Source organism: Copadichromis virginalis, linkage group LG8 (assembly GCF_057382275.1).
Source record: "Copadichromis virginalis isolate Kocher_CV1m ecotype Utaka linkage group LG8, C_Virginalis_male_GT1.1, whole genome shotgun sequence".
In the NCBI taxonomy this organism is placed as follows: domain Eukaryota; kingdom Metazoa; phylum Chordata; class Actinopteri; order Cichliformes; family Cichlidae; genus Copadichromis; species Copadichromis virginalis.
The window spans coordinates 27,946,890-27,965,058 of record NC_140625.1 but is presented as its reverse complement, the minus strand read 5'-3'; the positions used below and the strand labels follow the sequence as shown (position 1 = coordinate 27,965,058).

Here is an 18,169-nt window from a genome sequence, read left to right as displayed (position 1 = left end):
TTCGCTTTTATTTTGAAAAGCCGTGACACGGCGGAAGTAAACAGTAATCACGTTACAACCCGGAAGAAATGCCTTTTCTCTGGTTAACATTTGAATAGATGAGAATGACCAATTTAGCTTTTGGAGAAACGGTTAAACGCGATGCTGCTCCTGTTGTGCAGCCTCTCATAGTCGTTTTTGTGTCCTAATCTCTTGGCCTGGAGGTGGAGGCGGTCGACTACGAGCAGCAACGCCCCGATGAGAGCAGGCAGCCCGTCAGAAGGAGAAAAATATCCTCGGTGTGTTTACCAGGCGGTTCAGGGAGGCTGTTTCCCCGCAGTGTGTCGTTAGCTCACCGTGCGGCTGTGCGACTGGTTCTTCAGACGGAGAGGAAACATGGCTGAGCTGCATGTTGTGGAACCTACCGGTGCTGGCACCATAGAGCAGCCCGAGCACCGCGACATCCGGGGCTCGGTGCGCCTGGCGTCGCCCACCCTCATTGTTCCGCCGCGGAGCAGCCAGCTCAGCCCGGGTGGGGTGTCAGGCTGTAGCGGCGGCGGCGGAAGGTCGGTGTTTGGGTTCCCGGTGAAGAGCAATCCCAGCTCCCCGTCCGAGCCAGTGGACAAGCCGGGCTCCCGCTGGGTCCGGCTTAACGTCGGTGGTACCTACTTCATTACCACCAAACAGACGCTGTGCAGGGACCCCAAATCTTTCCTGTTCCGCCTGTGTCAGGAAGACCCGGACCTGGACTCTGACAAGGTGAGTGGGACGCCAGAAAAACACAAATACATACAACACAGGTTCACACAGCAAAGGGACGCAAGAACACAAAAACCGTGAACACTAAACTGTAAAAGCACAAATTAAAAAGTGAATAATCAATTTCCACAGTAGTACCCATCTGCCCTGTACAAAATGTTTATAGACTACTGCAGGTAAAAGCACAAGGACGATACGCTTCAGTTTTAAAAATTTAAAATTTCTCAATTAGTCCCACATTTGTGAGAAAAAATTACACGAAAAATGGCAAATTTTACATTAACGAACTTCAACGTTAAAGAAAAAAAATATGGAAATTTAATAGAAATAAACAAAACAAAACATGGAACTTGCTCCTCTGTTAACATGGAACTTGCTCCTTGGAACCTGTTAATTCTTGCAGGACGAGACAGGAGCATATCTAATCGACAGAGACCCCACGTACTTTGGCCCTATCCTGAATTACCTTCGGCATGGAAAACTGATTATGGATAAGAATCTGGCAGAAGAAGGTAAAAAGCAAAAGCATAATGCAGAGCTGTCAGTGAGCAGCATCTCAGACACCAAATAACACATTCATTCGATTTGTGTTTCAGGCGTTCTGGAGGAAGCCGAGTTCTACAACATTGCTTCCCTGGTGAGGCTGGTGAAAGAGAGGATACGGGACAACGAGAACCGGACATCTCAGGTAAACAAAACGAAACCAAAATAAGTCTTAGTGGCTGACTTTCTTCCAGTGCAAATATAACCCAGGTAACTTGTAAAGTGTTCAAACAAAATGTGTGCCTGCCTGCAGATTGTTGATGCTTTTTCAGTAATGCTCTGCGTGCCTTTGCTGTGTCCCTCAGGGCCCTGTGAAGCATGTGTATCGAGTACTACAGTGCCAAGAGGAGGAACTCACGCAGATGGTCTCAACTATGTCGGACGGTTGGAAGTTTGAGCAGGTGCAGAAAATGCAGCTTTTAAAATATATGTCATCTTTTAGTTCACGCTTTAGTTGATTCGACGCTGCAGTTTTAAGCTCCGCTTGCCCTGAGATGTATGCCAGCACATTGTCAGGTATTTATTTCCACACAGGAAAGACTGGGGCACAAAATGTTTTAATCATGAGCAGGAATGGATACTAAAAGTACTTCATTTGGTCTTGACCTGAATCTGTATGCATTCAGACTCTGTCACCTTGTAGTTTCCTCTATATTAGTAATCATGTATTATCAATATGAACCTGTATCAATTTTTTGATCTTCAAAAGACAAAAAAAAAAAAAAAAAAAGATCTTTGAGCCTTATAATGAAAGTAAGTATGAATTAAACCCCTGACATTAGTAATAGCTGTAAATAATTCTAGTCATTGCCACATGTGACTACTCCGCAAAGGTCTGATTATGACTATTTGGTACTTTTAACTTTAATAGAAAATACCACATTTGTTGCATTTATTAAATTTAAAGAGCTAAAATAACACAACTCATTTGCCTTTTTTAAATTACCAACAAACATGACAGAACTAGTAGCACTTTTAGGCCTACTGTGAAGCAGTTGCTATGAAGCTCTGCAGGAAACTTTGAGCTCTATCCATGTTTGTGAAAAATAACCTGAAGGCCTCAGTCACACTCGTCTAGAGACCGATTGGCAAACCCTTGGCATCCTCCAGTTGCTAGGGGCAAATGTTTAATCTTCAACCACCCTCAAGCACCGGCATGTCACAGTTGGTGCTCAACAAAGCCAATGTGGTCACCATAAACAAAGCATAAGCCAGCGGCTTTGGCTGTAAAGGCACACCAGGGGCCCGTTCTTCGTACCTCGCTAAGTAGGTTAGCCGGATTAGATTGTTGACGATTTCGCGTGATCCTGGATCAGTCGGTTCCCCGAAGCTCATCCGGGACTTGCTGTCATAGCAACAGAGCCGTAAGCGTAAACCTGCTCGGGAGCAGGTTTACTTTATGTAAACAGGATTAGATCGCGGCCACGCAGGTATGTCCGCTTCATTTATACGAAAGCAACAGCGATATTTTTCCACTGTTTCACCATAAATAAATATTATCAATGTAACTAAAGATAATGCAGCACTTGATCCTTTTATTGATGTCACACAGATACATACAGGTCATTTCCTAAAAAAGGGAAATGTACTATTAACATTCTATTACATGTATGTGATTATTACAGATGTAATTCATATTTCAGAGTAGTAATTGTAAATTACTTCGTGTAATCAAGATGAGAGACCACGGCTATAAAAGCGAAGGTGGATTTGGGAAGCCTGTCGCAGCCATGTCCTGTCCGTATACGCGACCAACCCATTGCGGAAGGTGCAAGATTGATAAGGAGAGTCCTCAGAATTCAGCGTATATTGCGGGACAGACAGGATCCTTTAGCTCAGCGCGACAGTGTGCTCATAGAGAGATATCGATATTCCCGTGAGGGTATTATTTACTTAACCAACTTGTTGACGAGGGGGTGCAGGACCACCACCTGTCTTTTTTTCCTCTGCCCTTTTCTTGGTTGCTGTTATGAACAAACTAACAGAGTATTACAGGCCAGTATTACCTTGCCAAGAGACGCAAAGCAATCTAAGAGATAAATATTACCATTCTGTAGAATACTCCTGTATTCCACTTTTACTTGTTCCCATGTTCTTGTGGGTCCTGTTGTGGCTCTAATGTGAAAGGGGATATAATATAACATATTATAATATAATATAATGCCATATGATATTGGACAATATAGTGTCATATGATAGATCTACCCTACCGCCTACTGGTGTTGGCCAGAGGGGCCGATGGCGCGATATGGCAGCCTGGCTACAACCGTAGCTGCCTCCACCAGTGTGTGAATGTGGGAGTGAATGAATAGTGGTATCGTAAAGCGCTTTGGGTGCCTTGGAAAGCGCTATATAAACCCAATCCATTATTATTATTATTATTAAATTACCTACGAGTTTGATTTGTCAGCAACTTTCTGCCAGCCCTCTCTCCTTGCTTTTGCAGCCTTTGCAGTGTTCTCTTGCGTTTTAATTAAACTCTGAAACTCCTGAAATCCCTCACTCATGAGTTCTTGCTCTGCTGCCGGAAAATACCGAGCACGCCCCTTGGACATTTTCGCCGACCAATCAGCGGGTTGCCGATCAATGTTTCTACTATCGATGCGTAGCCCCTTTTACGACACCCAGTGATGTCACATTCCTGCGTCCAGCTGTAGTAATCGTCAACAGCAGGTGTGTTCGGGGAACCGGATTAGCGAGCTCACGGTTAGCGCGATGATTTGATCTTGGATGTGTCATTTGATCTTGGATGTAGTAAGCGACGTACGAAGAACGGGCCCCTGCTTGTCCACAGACTGCTGATTTATTTTGTTTTTGAGTTTCCCCAGTGATTTTAACATCTTTGGAAACCGTAGCCAGGGTAAGTTAAATAAATAAAAAGTTAAAATTCCAAAATGATATCCATCAAGTCTTTTGTCAAAGCGAGAGTGAGTCACAGGAGCTGAGTTGCAGGGTGGCCATCCTTGCTGTAGGGCAAAGAAAGAGGTCATGAACAGACTACAGAAATGCAGTGATATATGTGCTGAAATATCGCTGTAAGTCTATATTGGCAAATAAAATGTCATTTATTAATTGTATCTAATCCCTTTTTTCAGGCTGAGTATTCAAAATAGGAAAACTTAAAATCATTCAGTTGTTTTTTTGTTTTGTTTTTTTTATATAATGAATATTTCTTTGTTTGATTAGGGGTTGGTTTTTTTTTTTATGTTGTTGTTGTTTTTCTGACATTTTCAACAGTTTCTCTAAAACGACAACAACCAAAAGTAAATAGCATAGTAGAACTAAATTAAATGGAAAAAACACAAGTTATTGACTGAAAAGGTGCAGAGTGTGAAACGTCTTGGAAAAGTAGGCTCTCTTTTAACTCCGGATCTTTTGTTTCTTTGCCCATCTCCGCCCTCAGCTTATAAGCATCGGCTCCTCATATAACTATGGCAATGAGGACCAGGCTGAATTTCTGTGTGTAGTTTCCCGGGAACTCAACAACTCCACTAATGGCATCGTCATTGAGCCCACCGAGAAGGCCAAGGTAAGTCGACATTTCATACCGTTGTTCAGGCTGTCTGAACATCTCCTGCAAACTGCAGCGAAGGACCGTGTTTGTGTATTAAAACCCAGTTTATAAGCCACAGAAGCTACAGGATCCATGTGTAGGAACCAAAGCTGCACTTGAATCGTCCAAAACACTAAATCCTACTTCCTTTTGCCCATAAGTTTCCCATGACTCGATAGAAAATGTCACAAGGTCACTAAAAGATCTGAAGAGGTTTTAATGAGCTCAGAGAGAAGCTAACTGCTCTGACGCTAGACTCCTTAATAATGTGGCCAGATGTTGTTGATGTGAGTCTGCTGTGTTAAAACCACAGTGCCCCAAAGATGGGCAAAAAATGAGCGCATCGTGGATACGTCACCCCATGAAATGTTTCATATAAAAGAGGATCACTGGTGGAAAATTATTACTTCATTATCTAGTTTGTAATCTTAAAGAACAGGGAGTGAAACAGCTTATTAAGTGGAATTAAATGCATCCCACAATACGTTTGTGTTTTTAAATGGATGTTAACGACCGGCAGTGCAGTAAAGCTGTATGCAAGACACTTATTGCGAGATACAGCCTACACAGGTGTCTGGATGTGCTGTTGATTCTTTTCTCTCCGGCATGCTGCCAGCATCCAGCATGCCAACAACCTGGGCTCGGTCAACATCAGTCAGTCTCAGCACGGTGACCTGATGGTTTAGGGTCCATACTTGAATTTCAAATTTAATTCCGATACCCTGGAAAATGATCCATAATCGATGCTATTTTCAATACCAGGGCAAGATTCTTAGCCCATCCTGTGGTAACAGAACTAAGAACTAACAGAAATTATTTTTTTAAAAGCTGGCTACAGCAAAATAATAAGAAACATATTTTTATAATTATTATCTTGTTTACATACAACGTCCACACTGCTCCACCTTGGTCTGTAGCGCTTTACATCCACAGTTTTCTCTTCAGGCCTGAAACCATCCTTGACTAAACCCAGAGACAAAAGCTACTCACAGTGTTGTCTAAGAGATTAAAGTTATGTGCTGGGAACTTAATTTAAAACATCCATTCTAGACATGTTTCATGACATAAAACTTGAATAGTTTATTTTCACTTCCTGCTGAAGAGATGCGCCAGTATAACTTCTGCCTTTATTTTAGGTTCAGTGTGTAAAATCTCATATTTTTCGGTTTGGTCAACTGAATTGTGTAATCCTCCCCCTCTCAATTCAAGTGCTTAACCCGAACTACAGTAGATACAACATGGGTAATAAAGGTAGCACTGAAGCACCTTCCTTAGTGTTTGTAGAATTTAATTATACTTCCATTTTACTTGACTCAGTGAGGAACCTTCCTAATGAAAATATTTGACTGTTGGACCATAAACCAGTCCATGCTGGATAAGACTGGGTAGAGTGGACCTTACCATCTCATGTGGCTTCTGCTCATTTGGGTGTTTTTCACAAGCAGCCTCTCTGAAAGTCAAAATGCATCTGTATGAAAAATGCATTTTCTGAAGTTTGAGACCTTCACTTGGTGGAAAGTTCATGTTATACTTTTACCGTAGCTCAGTTTATTGTGCTGTATTAAATACTTAATGTGGAAGCTTACGCTACAACAAATACAGGAGCTAAATATAACCGTATGGATGAGCTCAGCTAGAAATAGTCTGTGTGCTGGCAGCCAGGATGCCACAAAAGTCAAGAACCTTCTGAACTTTACTGACCCGCTGCTGTTGTGTTCAAATCATTTGGTATCGCTTATCTTCGTAGTTCTTACCTGCTTAACAGTGAGTTAACAAGATCTGCAAGATTATTTTCATGTATGCGATCATATCCATGAAATCAGTGCAAAGACTCGGATTTCATTCATTCCTCTTGTGTCTTTTTTATGGAACTGAGTTGGTTTACCAGATGTTATTTATCAATGAAAGCATGTTTTCTCAACTATAAAGCATTATCGACCAAGTATTCATTATAAACTTTTTTTTATAACATGCACTCTTGCAAATGACCAGCAGGGGGCCACTCCTGTAGTCTACGTTGTATACAAGTCTTTCGGGAAACGATTTCTACTTCTCACTTGATCCACTAACTTTCCAAGTAATCTAATGCTGTTAATCATTAGTTTCATATTTTATTAAATCCAACATGCTGCTTTTTTTTGAAAATTAGTTCCTGTTTTAGACAAAAATAGGTGATAAAGCAGGGTATGATTCAGATTTACAAATCTGTATCAGGATACTGGCGTGCTGCATCCTCAGTTTCACATCCATAATTATGGTGTCCAGGCTTTTCCCTCAGCGAATAACAATTTAAATAATTTCCTATGCTCTGGCTGAAAAAGGGAAGCTAATGCTAAAAGGAAACTCAGATTGCTTTGACTAATTGTTTGTTTTGGACAGATTTTAGCTGGACGAAAACCCCAAGCAGTGATTCTGCATCTGCATTCATTATGAAAAAGTATGCAAGGAATGAAATTTTGTTACAACTGGCTCAACAGAGGATTAAATTATTTTAAAAATATGTTAAATATATCAGTAAAAATACTATAGTGTACTGGATAAAGCGATGGCATAGAGAGTGGAAAGTTGTGGAGTACAGCACACTGACTGCTGAAATATTTACTGGATTACAACATTTCAGTCTGTCTGACCTTCTCTTTGTTCTCCTAAATGTCTCAGCAAATGTGACACATAGTTTCTGAAGGGAAAAAGCAAAGATTTGAGAATGCTGTCTGTGCAGGAACCTGAACACCACTGCTTTTTATATCAGTTTAATTAGTGTACTAAATTACTTTTATCCTGTGACTTCATCTGGAAAAAGGGTTTGCTAACACTGCCTTTTTATTGCAAAAAACCCTCAAAATTCAAAGTGTTGTTTTTTTTCTTGCTTTTTCTTAAACGTCTTGTTTAAATGTTTGAAAGTGGTCTTTTTCCTGTCTGCCTTTCGCAGATCCTTCAGGAGCGAGGCTCGCGGATGTGAAGAGATCCTGAGCTTAACAACAGTTTATCAGCAACAACCACGTTGTTGTCGAACATTTTCTTCACTTTTCATAAACCCCCTTCCACCTTTTACTGTCATCATCATGATCATCCGCCCCTTCCCTTCTCCTCTGGTGTGCCTTTCCACAGCGGGTGCTGTTGGCATCCCCCACAATCCTTCAGTGCTGCAACGTGACCCTGGCTTGTCGTCTCGTCTCTCCTTCTTCACTTTGGAAGAGAGATGACAGGTTCAGGGCTTTTCCTCGTTGCAGCTTTTTGTTGGACAGTGTGACAGGAGCGCAGGCTACGACGCTGATATTAGCCTCTTGTTGTTCTCAGTTGGACGGACAGAGCTACCAGGAATCATCGTCTCCATCTCCACCTCGATTCTGGATCTCCATCATCGTTATCAGACGGGATATTTCCTCTTGTCTTACACATCTGGCTCTGTTGATTTAGCAGAAACCTCCTCAGGACTCTCAAAGGACATAAAGGAATGAAAACACTCCACTTACTGACCGAGAGAGCATCGACTCCTCTGCAGGTGGAGCCCGAGACGGAGCAGTCGCAGGCGGATGATGCACGGACCGATCACTCATTATGAGCTAACCTGGAGCGGCATCTTTTCCGCGAACCAAGAAGTCTCCAGTGGCTCCTTTTGATCTGTAAGAAAAGAACATACATGACTAAAAAACGGACTTACCTACACTAGTGTACAATTTGTCAAGGCATGTGAGGAATCTATATAAATCTATATAGGCTACATGATGAAATTATATGAAAAATTGAATGCAAATGGTGTAATTATTGATTTCTGTATCATAGTTGTGATATATTTACATATTCTGGTGGTTGAGTCTATTTAAACAATGGAGAAAATATCAGTTTTCCCACCCGCTTACACGGGTGTGAATTTGTGTATGCAGTGCCTCTCTGCTTTCTGTTCATCCTGAAATATCACCAGTTTTTCAGCTGCACGTTTTCTGTAGTGTTCCTCAAAGAAAAAAGAAGATAACACCGGTAAGTTTTCTCTTAAATATCCAACTTTAAACTATTGCATATCTTAAAATTGTAATTAGGGATAAGGAAAACTACTGTCATTGTCATTTGTCCAAGTAAAGCGTGGCGGAGGTTGGACTGTGGCCAGACTGTATGCTGCCTCAAAACCCTGAAGCACCCCTCTCCTCTCGGGCCTCGTGCTATTCTCTTTGCCAATATTCACTCACTTTGCAGCTGCCTCTTGTTGCCACACCAAAATGACTGTGTTGTCTTACACTCTGCAGCACTTGTAGCAACCGTGGCGCAAGCTAAACTGTACCGCTCACCGCTTAAAGCCCTGAGATACCTGAGTTTTATACGCTGTGTAAACAACGCTGCCAGCCGGGAAGTGAGTTCAGTTTTCATGAGCTCGAGAGCGAAGCCTTAGTAGTTTGGCTAATGTGTGTTGTTCTTGTGCTTAACATTATGTTGATATGTTATTGTGCTGTTTTTGACACTTTCAAAAACACTGCAACAACATAGAAATCTTCTGTACACAGGCCAGGATGTGAGCTTGATTTATACTTCCACACTGTAACAGCTGCTTGGTGGTGAATAATAGAGTATATTACTTTTGCAAAGGTAATGCATATAATGGGGTTATGGGGGTTACAGGGCTAATCTAGGAGCAAGTAACCTGCCTGAATAATTCAGTGTCAGTTGCCTGCTTTTTTAAATTTTTTTAGTAAACTATTAGTGGCATAGAAAGAAACCACACTAGCTGTGAATGCTAACAACAGCTTAGCAAAATTGTAATGCAGAAGTATAAGTCAAGCCTTAATCTGTGCACATGTGCAAGTGAAGTGGCTCGTACTAAAGCGAAAACGGTGATTTGTCAGTTGACAGAAAATAAACGGGGATCTGTTTTGGCCATTTTAGCTCTAGAGTTTTATTCTTGAGCTCTGCATGAGTCACATTTCAGACTAATCCTTATTTGTCCTACATTTGGGCCTTGGTTCAGCCGCTTAGCTCATCATTGAACTGAAACAAGCTCCTTTAGCTCCCGGATCCTGGACTCTAGTCTGATTGGCTGCCTCTCGTAAAGACAAACTGAACTTTTGGCTCCCTGGGATTACTTGTACATAAGCTCACCTCATTTCATGAAACTTTAACTCAGCTTGATGATAGAACCCACCACTGTAGCACAGTAGGTCCCCTTTAATCTGACACAATTGGATATCAAGTCACTTATCAAGCAGAAAGGACAACTGATCTTTCAGTTTTCTGCTTTTTCTTTTTCATATTTATGTAAATTGAATATAGTTTGGTTTGGAACTGGATCGGTGCTTCCTTAATTTGTAGTTTATCACATAATGAAAATTTTAAAACATTTCTGGAGTCCAGATGGTTCAAAATGGGTTCATGGGCCTTATCAAAATTGGGTAATTAGTCACATTTATTTTAAAAAGAAAAATCCAATAAAATAGCAAAATACCTTTTTCTTCTTCTTGGTCACACATCTCACTTCTTACATTTTGGCTTCAGATGGCCCACCTCTCACCTTTGAGCCCATTTTCAATCCTTTTTACTCAAATAATCAGTAACTCTTCAGCCAGTATTCGTTCATTTGCTTATGAGCAAGAAAATCAATTTTACTAACAGGTGATGAAGAAATGCACCTAATTCTCACACTGAAAAGCGATATTCTATTTCTGCTCCATCAGTGACTCACATTTGTTAATTAATTATTATATTTATTTTATTCTGTCAGTGACTAATCATTTCACCATCTGGGGTAAATGCAGCTCGTTCATGTGAGCAACTTGATGCAAAGTTTGAGCCATATTTGCACATATCAGAAGGAAAACTGAGAATCATGTTGTTCACATTTTAATCAAAGCTGAGGAGCGCTCTGTCATTATCGCAGACACCTATTACTGGCATTGACCCCTTTGGTAATCCATCCTTTGTATAAAGAATTTATTTGATGCAATTATGTTGTACCAAGCATGGGGAAAAATAATTTATTGCATTGGGGAAAAATGGTACCTTAGACTTGCTAAAAATACTGCTAAAAATGCCCAAACATGTCATTCAGAAGCACTTTTGTTTCCTCCCTTGTGGTTTTCTTGGCCCATTCGAAACACCTTGGGTGTTGATTCCCTTCGTTTTTGTCCAGTGTTGTGCCTTTGACCTGTGTTGTGCACAGTTGTACTCCCCTCTTATCATAATGTGCCTCTCATACCTTAAAAAAGCCAGGAGGCACGTATCTGAGGTATCATGTATACTGTGGTCTTTTTATCCTGGTTTTTATTGTTGGTGTTTCCGTAAGAGGCGAACCAAACGGAAACACTACCCTTGGCGTTATTTTATTATATGTAAATTTTACAAATTGCTGCTTTCTTTGTGCCATTGCGTTCCAGCTCAATCCAACCACAATCTCTCACACTCCTGGAGGTTTTACATTTCTGTTGTGGTGGTGTGGACGACAGGAAGTCCAGTCCAAGCTGGTTTCCCTTTTTTTTTTTTGCTCGTATCTTAGTAAAACTCCAAAAATGCACTTGGTAATTAATTTGATGTCAAACTTATTGTATTGTGGCAGCTTCTTTTCTCCTTGACCTGCATGCTGACGCTACCTACAATGGCCCCACTTTTAAGTGTGTGTAACCAATATTTAAAGCACTTAACGTACCCTTGTGAACCCCGGTTTGGTCTCACCATGGTTGCAGTTTGGTGGTTCCCAACTTGATTTTTTTTTTTTAAACTTTCTTTCAATGTTGCTTTTAGCCCAAGAGCTTAGGAGTATCAGTCAGTTTATAGACTGGAAATGTTGGTATTTAAAATGACAAAAGAGGTGATTACTTGGCAAACGTTCAAGTACAGAAGCCTGGAAAAAAAAAAGCATCATCGCAGATATTTTGCTAGTGTCGTTAGCTTCCCATTAATGCAACAAAATTTTATCTTTTAATTCATTAAATTTTTAATTCAGCTAAGTTAAAATATAAAAATATTGTAAATAGAACTAAATATATCACAGACTGGTAGGGTGGGAGTTTGGGCTAGCTACTGCTATAAAGGAAAAAGATACACGGGATTTATGAAACAAGAAGAAACATTTTTAATGATAAAACTGCCAATTGAAAGTTTGTTTAGTAGATATTAGCATTTTAAAGCCAAAGTTAGAATTCTAATTATTCAGTGTAATGGGTTTAACACATTTTTATTTAAAAAACACACAATCAGAAGATTCTTTTGGAAATATCAATTTTATTGTTAACTGCCACCTCTGTGTTAAGCTAATTAGCTTTTAAGTTCTTGTTAGCATCGAGCTAGCCACACTATCTTCATGTAGTAACTAGCAAAGCTTTAGATTAATTTTTTCCCCCTGAATTTAAATATAATTTAGTTGAAAATAAACAAAACCACCCGATCATCATGAAACAGAATGTTATACAATAATTTATTTTTTAAATTGTCCTGCTCTACAATAATAATGTCAGCATTTTGTTTAGCCACTGTGAGAGTGTTAGCGTGTTGATGTTAACTCTTTGTTTTATTTCTTGAGGAATTAAATAAACTGTTCAGACAAGCTAAAATGTTTTTAAAAAGTAGAAATATGCAACCAAAAAAGTTGGGAACCTCTGACCGAGCTAAACTTGGCTGTGTGTTTATCTCAATATTTTCTTCAAACCATATTTTCTTTATACAGAGAAACAACTTTTGACCTGTTTTTGTTTTTTGTTGGTTGTTTTTTTTTTTTTTTTTGGGGGGGGGGGGTTGTTTGTTTGTTTGTTTGTTTTTACGTTCACCTGTGCTAGTTACTCAACAAATAACATGCAATGTTAACAAATCTGCAAAAAATTACTCGTGAAAACATGAGAGCATGCATTGTACTAGAGATGTCGTGTACTGGATTTTGTCTGACCTCTGTGTTAGTGCAAACTAAATGTGATGCATGGTGGTGGGAAGCAGAGGGACGGCATGGCTCTGTGGTTTGTAGGTGTAGATTTTTTTTAAGTGGAACAGTTGGTCTACAAGTCGACGTATTCGCCTACTCACAACTTCTGTTTCTTTGTCGTTTTTGTATCTTTGAAGAAGAAGAAGAAGAAGGTGTACTTTATTGTCACGTCAGTTGATCTTAAAAGTAGAAACAAGAGTTAGCTTTAATCACATATTACCCTACTGATGATATTGCAGACGTTTCCACCCCCATAACCTTGGTTTATATAGCATTTATGTGACCTGCAGGTCAACACAAAACTAAAAAAAAAAGTTTTTTTTTAATTGATTGATCATTTTGCCAGTTAACCTGTAAACACCTGCATGCGTTTGTGGACATGCACACTTGTACACTCATTTAGACGTATTGATAATGTCACCTATTAACTTACTTTGTGTTCATTTATCAACAGTATTGATGTCAAATGTGAATATTGTTAACTGAGACTGTGGAGAAACGTCTGGAAGCCGACAAAACATTTTGTCTGATTGTTTGTTTCACTTTTATTTATTTCATATTTTCTGAATTTTGTCTACCATGTAACAATTTTAACAAAAACCCAGTCTGGTTTTTATTCATAAAATGTGTCTGTGTTTTAAATTGTGGCTCACTGACTATTTGTTGGTTCCTTTGAGTGTGGAATAAAAAAAATAAACAAAGTGAAGTTCATAACAAAATATACGTTTTGGAAATGTCTGTTTGCAGCCAAATTTGAATTCTAGAGACAAAGCTTTAAGACCTACCACAATATTAAAACCATCTGACTAGCATTATCTAGGTCTTTGTGCCTTTAGAAACACTTTAATCAGTCTGGGTATGGACGTGGAACCACGATCAGTGGTCCCGTGGTGGTGAGTTTCCATCACACTCTAACAACAGTCCTTTGATATGTGGAGTCTGCATGTTGAAGCCTCTGGCTTAGATTTTCACTCATCACTGCCATATATAGCACAAAAGATGGATGAAGCCAATACAGAAGTGCCTTAAACCTGCATTCTATTTAATGACCAGCAGGGACCCTTATAGTTGCAGGAAAACTGCCCTCAGCTCCCTCTCTGTTACCTCAGTAAATACCCTTGTAATGATTTCCATGTGTTAGTCTCCAGTTTCAGGTCATATTGAGCTTCTCATTAGCAAATTATGGTCATCACAGGTGTGAAAAAGTAGGATTGTCCAGTCTAACAACTAGCCAATCAAGTTGTTAGTCAATGAGCTTGTGGTTTCACAGCCTTCCAAAAGCTCAAGATGTCAGGATCAAAAACGTTACCTTAAGACTTCACAACAGGACTTCACTCACCTATGGGTGGTATCATTGTGGTGGCATCTGAGCCTAGGAGGTTTGGTTATCAAGCTCCATCCATAAACTATAAGTGGATATGATAACTGCTAATTCGTGCTGTAATACTGGACGTACTTCTTAGATGCTATGTACCACACAGGAAGCCATTATATATTTATCAAAAGCAGCGCCAATACTGTGGTGAGATTCAATTCAGTGACTCCATTTAGCACTGCTTTATCCCTTGCAATGAAAGCAGGTATTCCCCCTAACATTAAACCTTAACAGCAAACAAACGGGTGTTCAAAGATCACCCACTTGAGAGCTGGTGTGAGTAGTTGTTTGGTGAGTGAAGCCACAACCTCAACTAGAAGTGTGAACACTTTGGTCTGCAACAATGTTTAGGCGGGTAGCAAAGTTGGAATGCCAGAACTCAAGGTTGTATCAGCTCATTGCTATATTGTATAGCAAACCAGGGGCAGATCTAGATACATTTTCTAGGGTGGCATTGAAATCAGATGGGGTTGATTTTATGTACTGTATAGCCTATACGATGAAGATTCCTTCACAACCACCAAAAAAGCCCCAGCTCAAGCTGTAGCTCTTGCCTCTCCTGAATATGCTGAATTATTTTAGTGGTGTTATGAAGTCTGTCCTTTTTCAGAAAAAAGGAGGGAGGACGACATGTACTGATGAAGTACATTTCAAGACGGGACAACATGGAAAAAAAATCAGCAACATTCCAGAAAAACCAAAGTCTCCAGCATTTTGACGCAGCTAAACATCATCTATGGAACAGAAGGGATCAACATGGCAGCTGGAATGACCTCCAAACATAGCTGGACTGGCCATCGGTATGGAAAGGGGAGGCAAGAGGAGGAGAGACCGAGGCGGCCGCCGGTCATAGTGGCAGAGGAACTGAACTTCAGGCAAGAAGTTATGACCTGCAGTCCATCTGTGTCAGATATAAACCAAGTTTAGTTGTAGTTTTCGTTGTGCTGACTTTTTACAGTCGCTTAGAATAACTGGTACTGCGTACTAGCTAGCATGACGGAGCTTATATACTGCTGGGCGGGTGCTATGAAGTTACTGATAGTAAATTTTATTTTATGCTTAAGGTTAGTTTCTCAAAGTCCTCAAAATCTTAACAAATTGTGCCAATCCTTACATGTTGCACCAGGCTGATTTATCACCAAAAGTGGAGAAGTCCGTGACAGAGGAGACAGAAGAGCAGGAGAGAGAGATGACTTTATGTCATCCATGAGGGATGCATTTGACATATGTTTCACATATTATAGCCCAACAAGTTACTTATAGCAATTTAAATACGAGCAATAACTTTTTGGCACAACACCGGCTATTGCAGTTAATAATACAACAGCTTCTTGCCATTTTTTGTGTTTCTTTTTATCGCTGTGTAACTGAGTTCAATTGAAAGCCTGCATGCGCTAGTACCTCTTGCCACAAGTTCCCAGAATCCTTTGCGGTTTTACCCCTGAATGACGGCACATTTTTGGTGGGCCGGTCTCTAGTCAAAATGCCCGGGCCGATTTTTTGTCCCAGTACAGCCCTGCCTCCAAAGTACATGAGCTGCATGACTGTGCTGAGGTGGGAAATATGACTGAGACTCGGACTAGACACTAGGGGGGGCAATCTAACCTTGCAAGTCTAATAGATTATTTTAAAGCTTAGAATATTAGTAACAGAAACTGAAAACATGCACATAAATTAAAATGCTGGATTTAATGACACTAAACCCAAAACAAAAAACATCAGAGTGTGATGTGTAATTGTTCTAAGAAGTGTCAATATACAAAATAGGATGAACTGAAAGCGTTTTCAGATTTTTTCCTCAGTTTTTTTTTATTTTGAAATAATTGCACTTTGGGTTCCTGCAACTGTGAATTTCTTAGCCCCATGTTGGCTTCTGCTGTTTTAATGCATTGCAATAGAACAGCATGTAAATGTTGGAGGGTCAAAATGTAGGACTGTGACAATGGACCTTGGTTCAAGCAATATCCCTGTCACTGAAATCTATCAGCAACATTTAAATGGTGCCTTATTAGTTTTTAACGAATTTAGAAATCCTGATTTGATTTTTTTCTTTAGAGCTAAAGATTGCAATCTTGTACTTATATATTAAAGAAGTGAACTTCAATTCTTAGAAAATAAATTACTTGAATTTTACCACAGATGGCCTTTGCTACAGGGAATGAATATCAGTTCTGTTAATCATCAGCTGATTTATTAGGTCAGATCTTGTAATATTTCTTTATACCTTAATCATTTGTAACTCTGGTTTTGCACATTATAGCAACATAATTGTCTTGTTGATCCTGCCAGACTATTGCTGAACATTAACATTACCAGCAATTGCTATTCCAGTGTTCTATAAATCCTCCATAAATCCTATATAAGTCCTCTCTCTCAGGTCTGACCAGAGGACAAGAGATGGTTGCCATGGTGAAGTGGGAAGAGTTGCCTTAATATTACAGTGAAAAGTTCACGCCATACAGGGCGTAATATGACCTGAGGGAAAAATCCAAGACAAATAGGAGGAGCCAAGTCTAAAGCCACGGTCTTCTCTCGACTTTCTGACCAAGCACATTGGTATTGAGTTTTTATGGCACATAATAAACTGTTTACTATTTGGGTGCGGCATCATTTGTCTCTAGGATTCCTTGAACGACAGAAAAGGTCTTTTTAGGAATCGTAGAATTAACTTGAAATAACAACTATTTAATAATAAATTTTGAACACTTATACTTTGAGCACTTTTGTCTTTTCACAACAAAACACAACACGACAGATGCCATCCCACAGCAGCGTGTGACCAAGCTGGTGAAAGGAAGCATTAGGAGGTGGTGCCAGGCTGTTGTGGCTGTGTATGGCTCTTCCACGTGCTACTAAAGCTCCAATTTGTTAAAGGAATACATTGATAAATTGCCCATATGTCATATTGATCATTTAAAAAAATGAAAGAAATACCTTGTGTTCAATATGATGTGTTCAAGATGGTTACCTCACATCTTAAAATGAAAAGCCTGGTCTTGTACCCCTGTCTTTCTGCAACATAAAGACATTTTCCCAACGACACCACCAATCAGCTCAATAATAACCACAATCGTTTTACAGACGTGACATTATGTACAGCTACTCTCAGTACCATTGATATTTATTTAGAGCATTAATTAATGTTTCAATCTTAAATATTATCAACCTATTTCTAATAATTGTACCACAGGCCTTCAAGGTGGCAGTGGTTAAACTGTTACTTAAATAGCCATCACTGACCCAGCTGTCTTAGCCAGCTCATCATCTGCAGAGGAACTGAAGAGTTTCAGTCAGGTTTCAGAGCTCATCACAGCACAGAAACGGCTTTAGTGAAGGTTACAAATGATCGTCATATGGCTTCTTACAGTGGACATATCTCTGTGCGTGTCCTGCTTGACCTCAGTGCCGTGTTCATTACCTTCAACCATAACATTTTATTAGAGCAGAGATTAGATTATGACATTTTAAAGGTATTAAAGGTACTGCAATGCAGTGGTTTGAATCATACCTATCTGATAGACTCCAATTTGTTAATGTAAATGGAGAGTCCTCTTTACACATTAAGGTTAATTATTGTACTCAGCCCTATACATCTTGGAGATATGGTTTCTCACACTGTGAACCTTTGAGCCATTTTTGACCAGGATATGTTTTTTAAATGCACATATTAAACAAATCTGTAGGATTGCCTTCTTCCATTTTCCCAATATCACTAATATCTTTAAAACCCCTAACCGTACAATATCCTTTCTCAGAGTCATTCCAGAAAAATAGTTCATGGATTTATTTTTAGGCTGGACGACTGTAATTTGTTATTATCAGGATGCCCTAAAAAATCCCTGGAAAACCTTCAGTTGATCCAAAATGCTGAAGCACTTGTACATACAGGGACTAGAAGGAGAGAGCAGATTTATTCTATATTGGCTTCCCTTCATTGGCTCCCTCTTAAATCTAGAATCAAATTCAAAATCCTGCTCCTCACATATAAGGTCTTGAATAATCAGGCCCCAACTTGTAGTTCCTAGAGCAGGAATGTCCAACTCCAGTCCTGGAGAGCTACTGTCCT

The 18,169-nt window shown here is 39.7% G+C and overlaps 1 protein-coding gene across 1 annotated transcript; it reads left to right on the top strand.

Moving 5' to 3' along the window:
- Positions 1 to 54: 54 nt before the first annotated feature.
- Positions 55 to 13,370, top strand: kctd2 (potassium channel tetramerization domain containing 2). Its single transcript, XM_085466914.1, has 6 exons — positions 55 to 738; positions 1,142 to 1,250; positions 1,335 to 1,426; positions 1,587 to 1,682; positions 4,685 to 4,810; positions 7,764 to 13,370. Exons 1-6 carry the CDS (start codon positions 376 to 378, stop codon positions 7,791 to 7,793), a joined length of 816 nt encoding a protein of 271 aa, XP_085323040.1. The 5' UTR covers positions 55 to 375; the 3' UTR covers positions 7,794 to 13,370.
- The last annotated feature ends 4,799 nt before the right edge of the window (positions 13,371 to 18,169 follow it).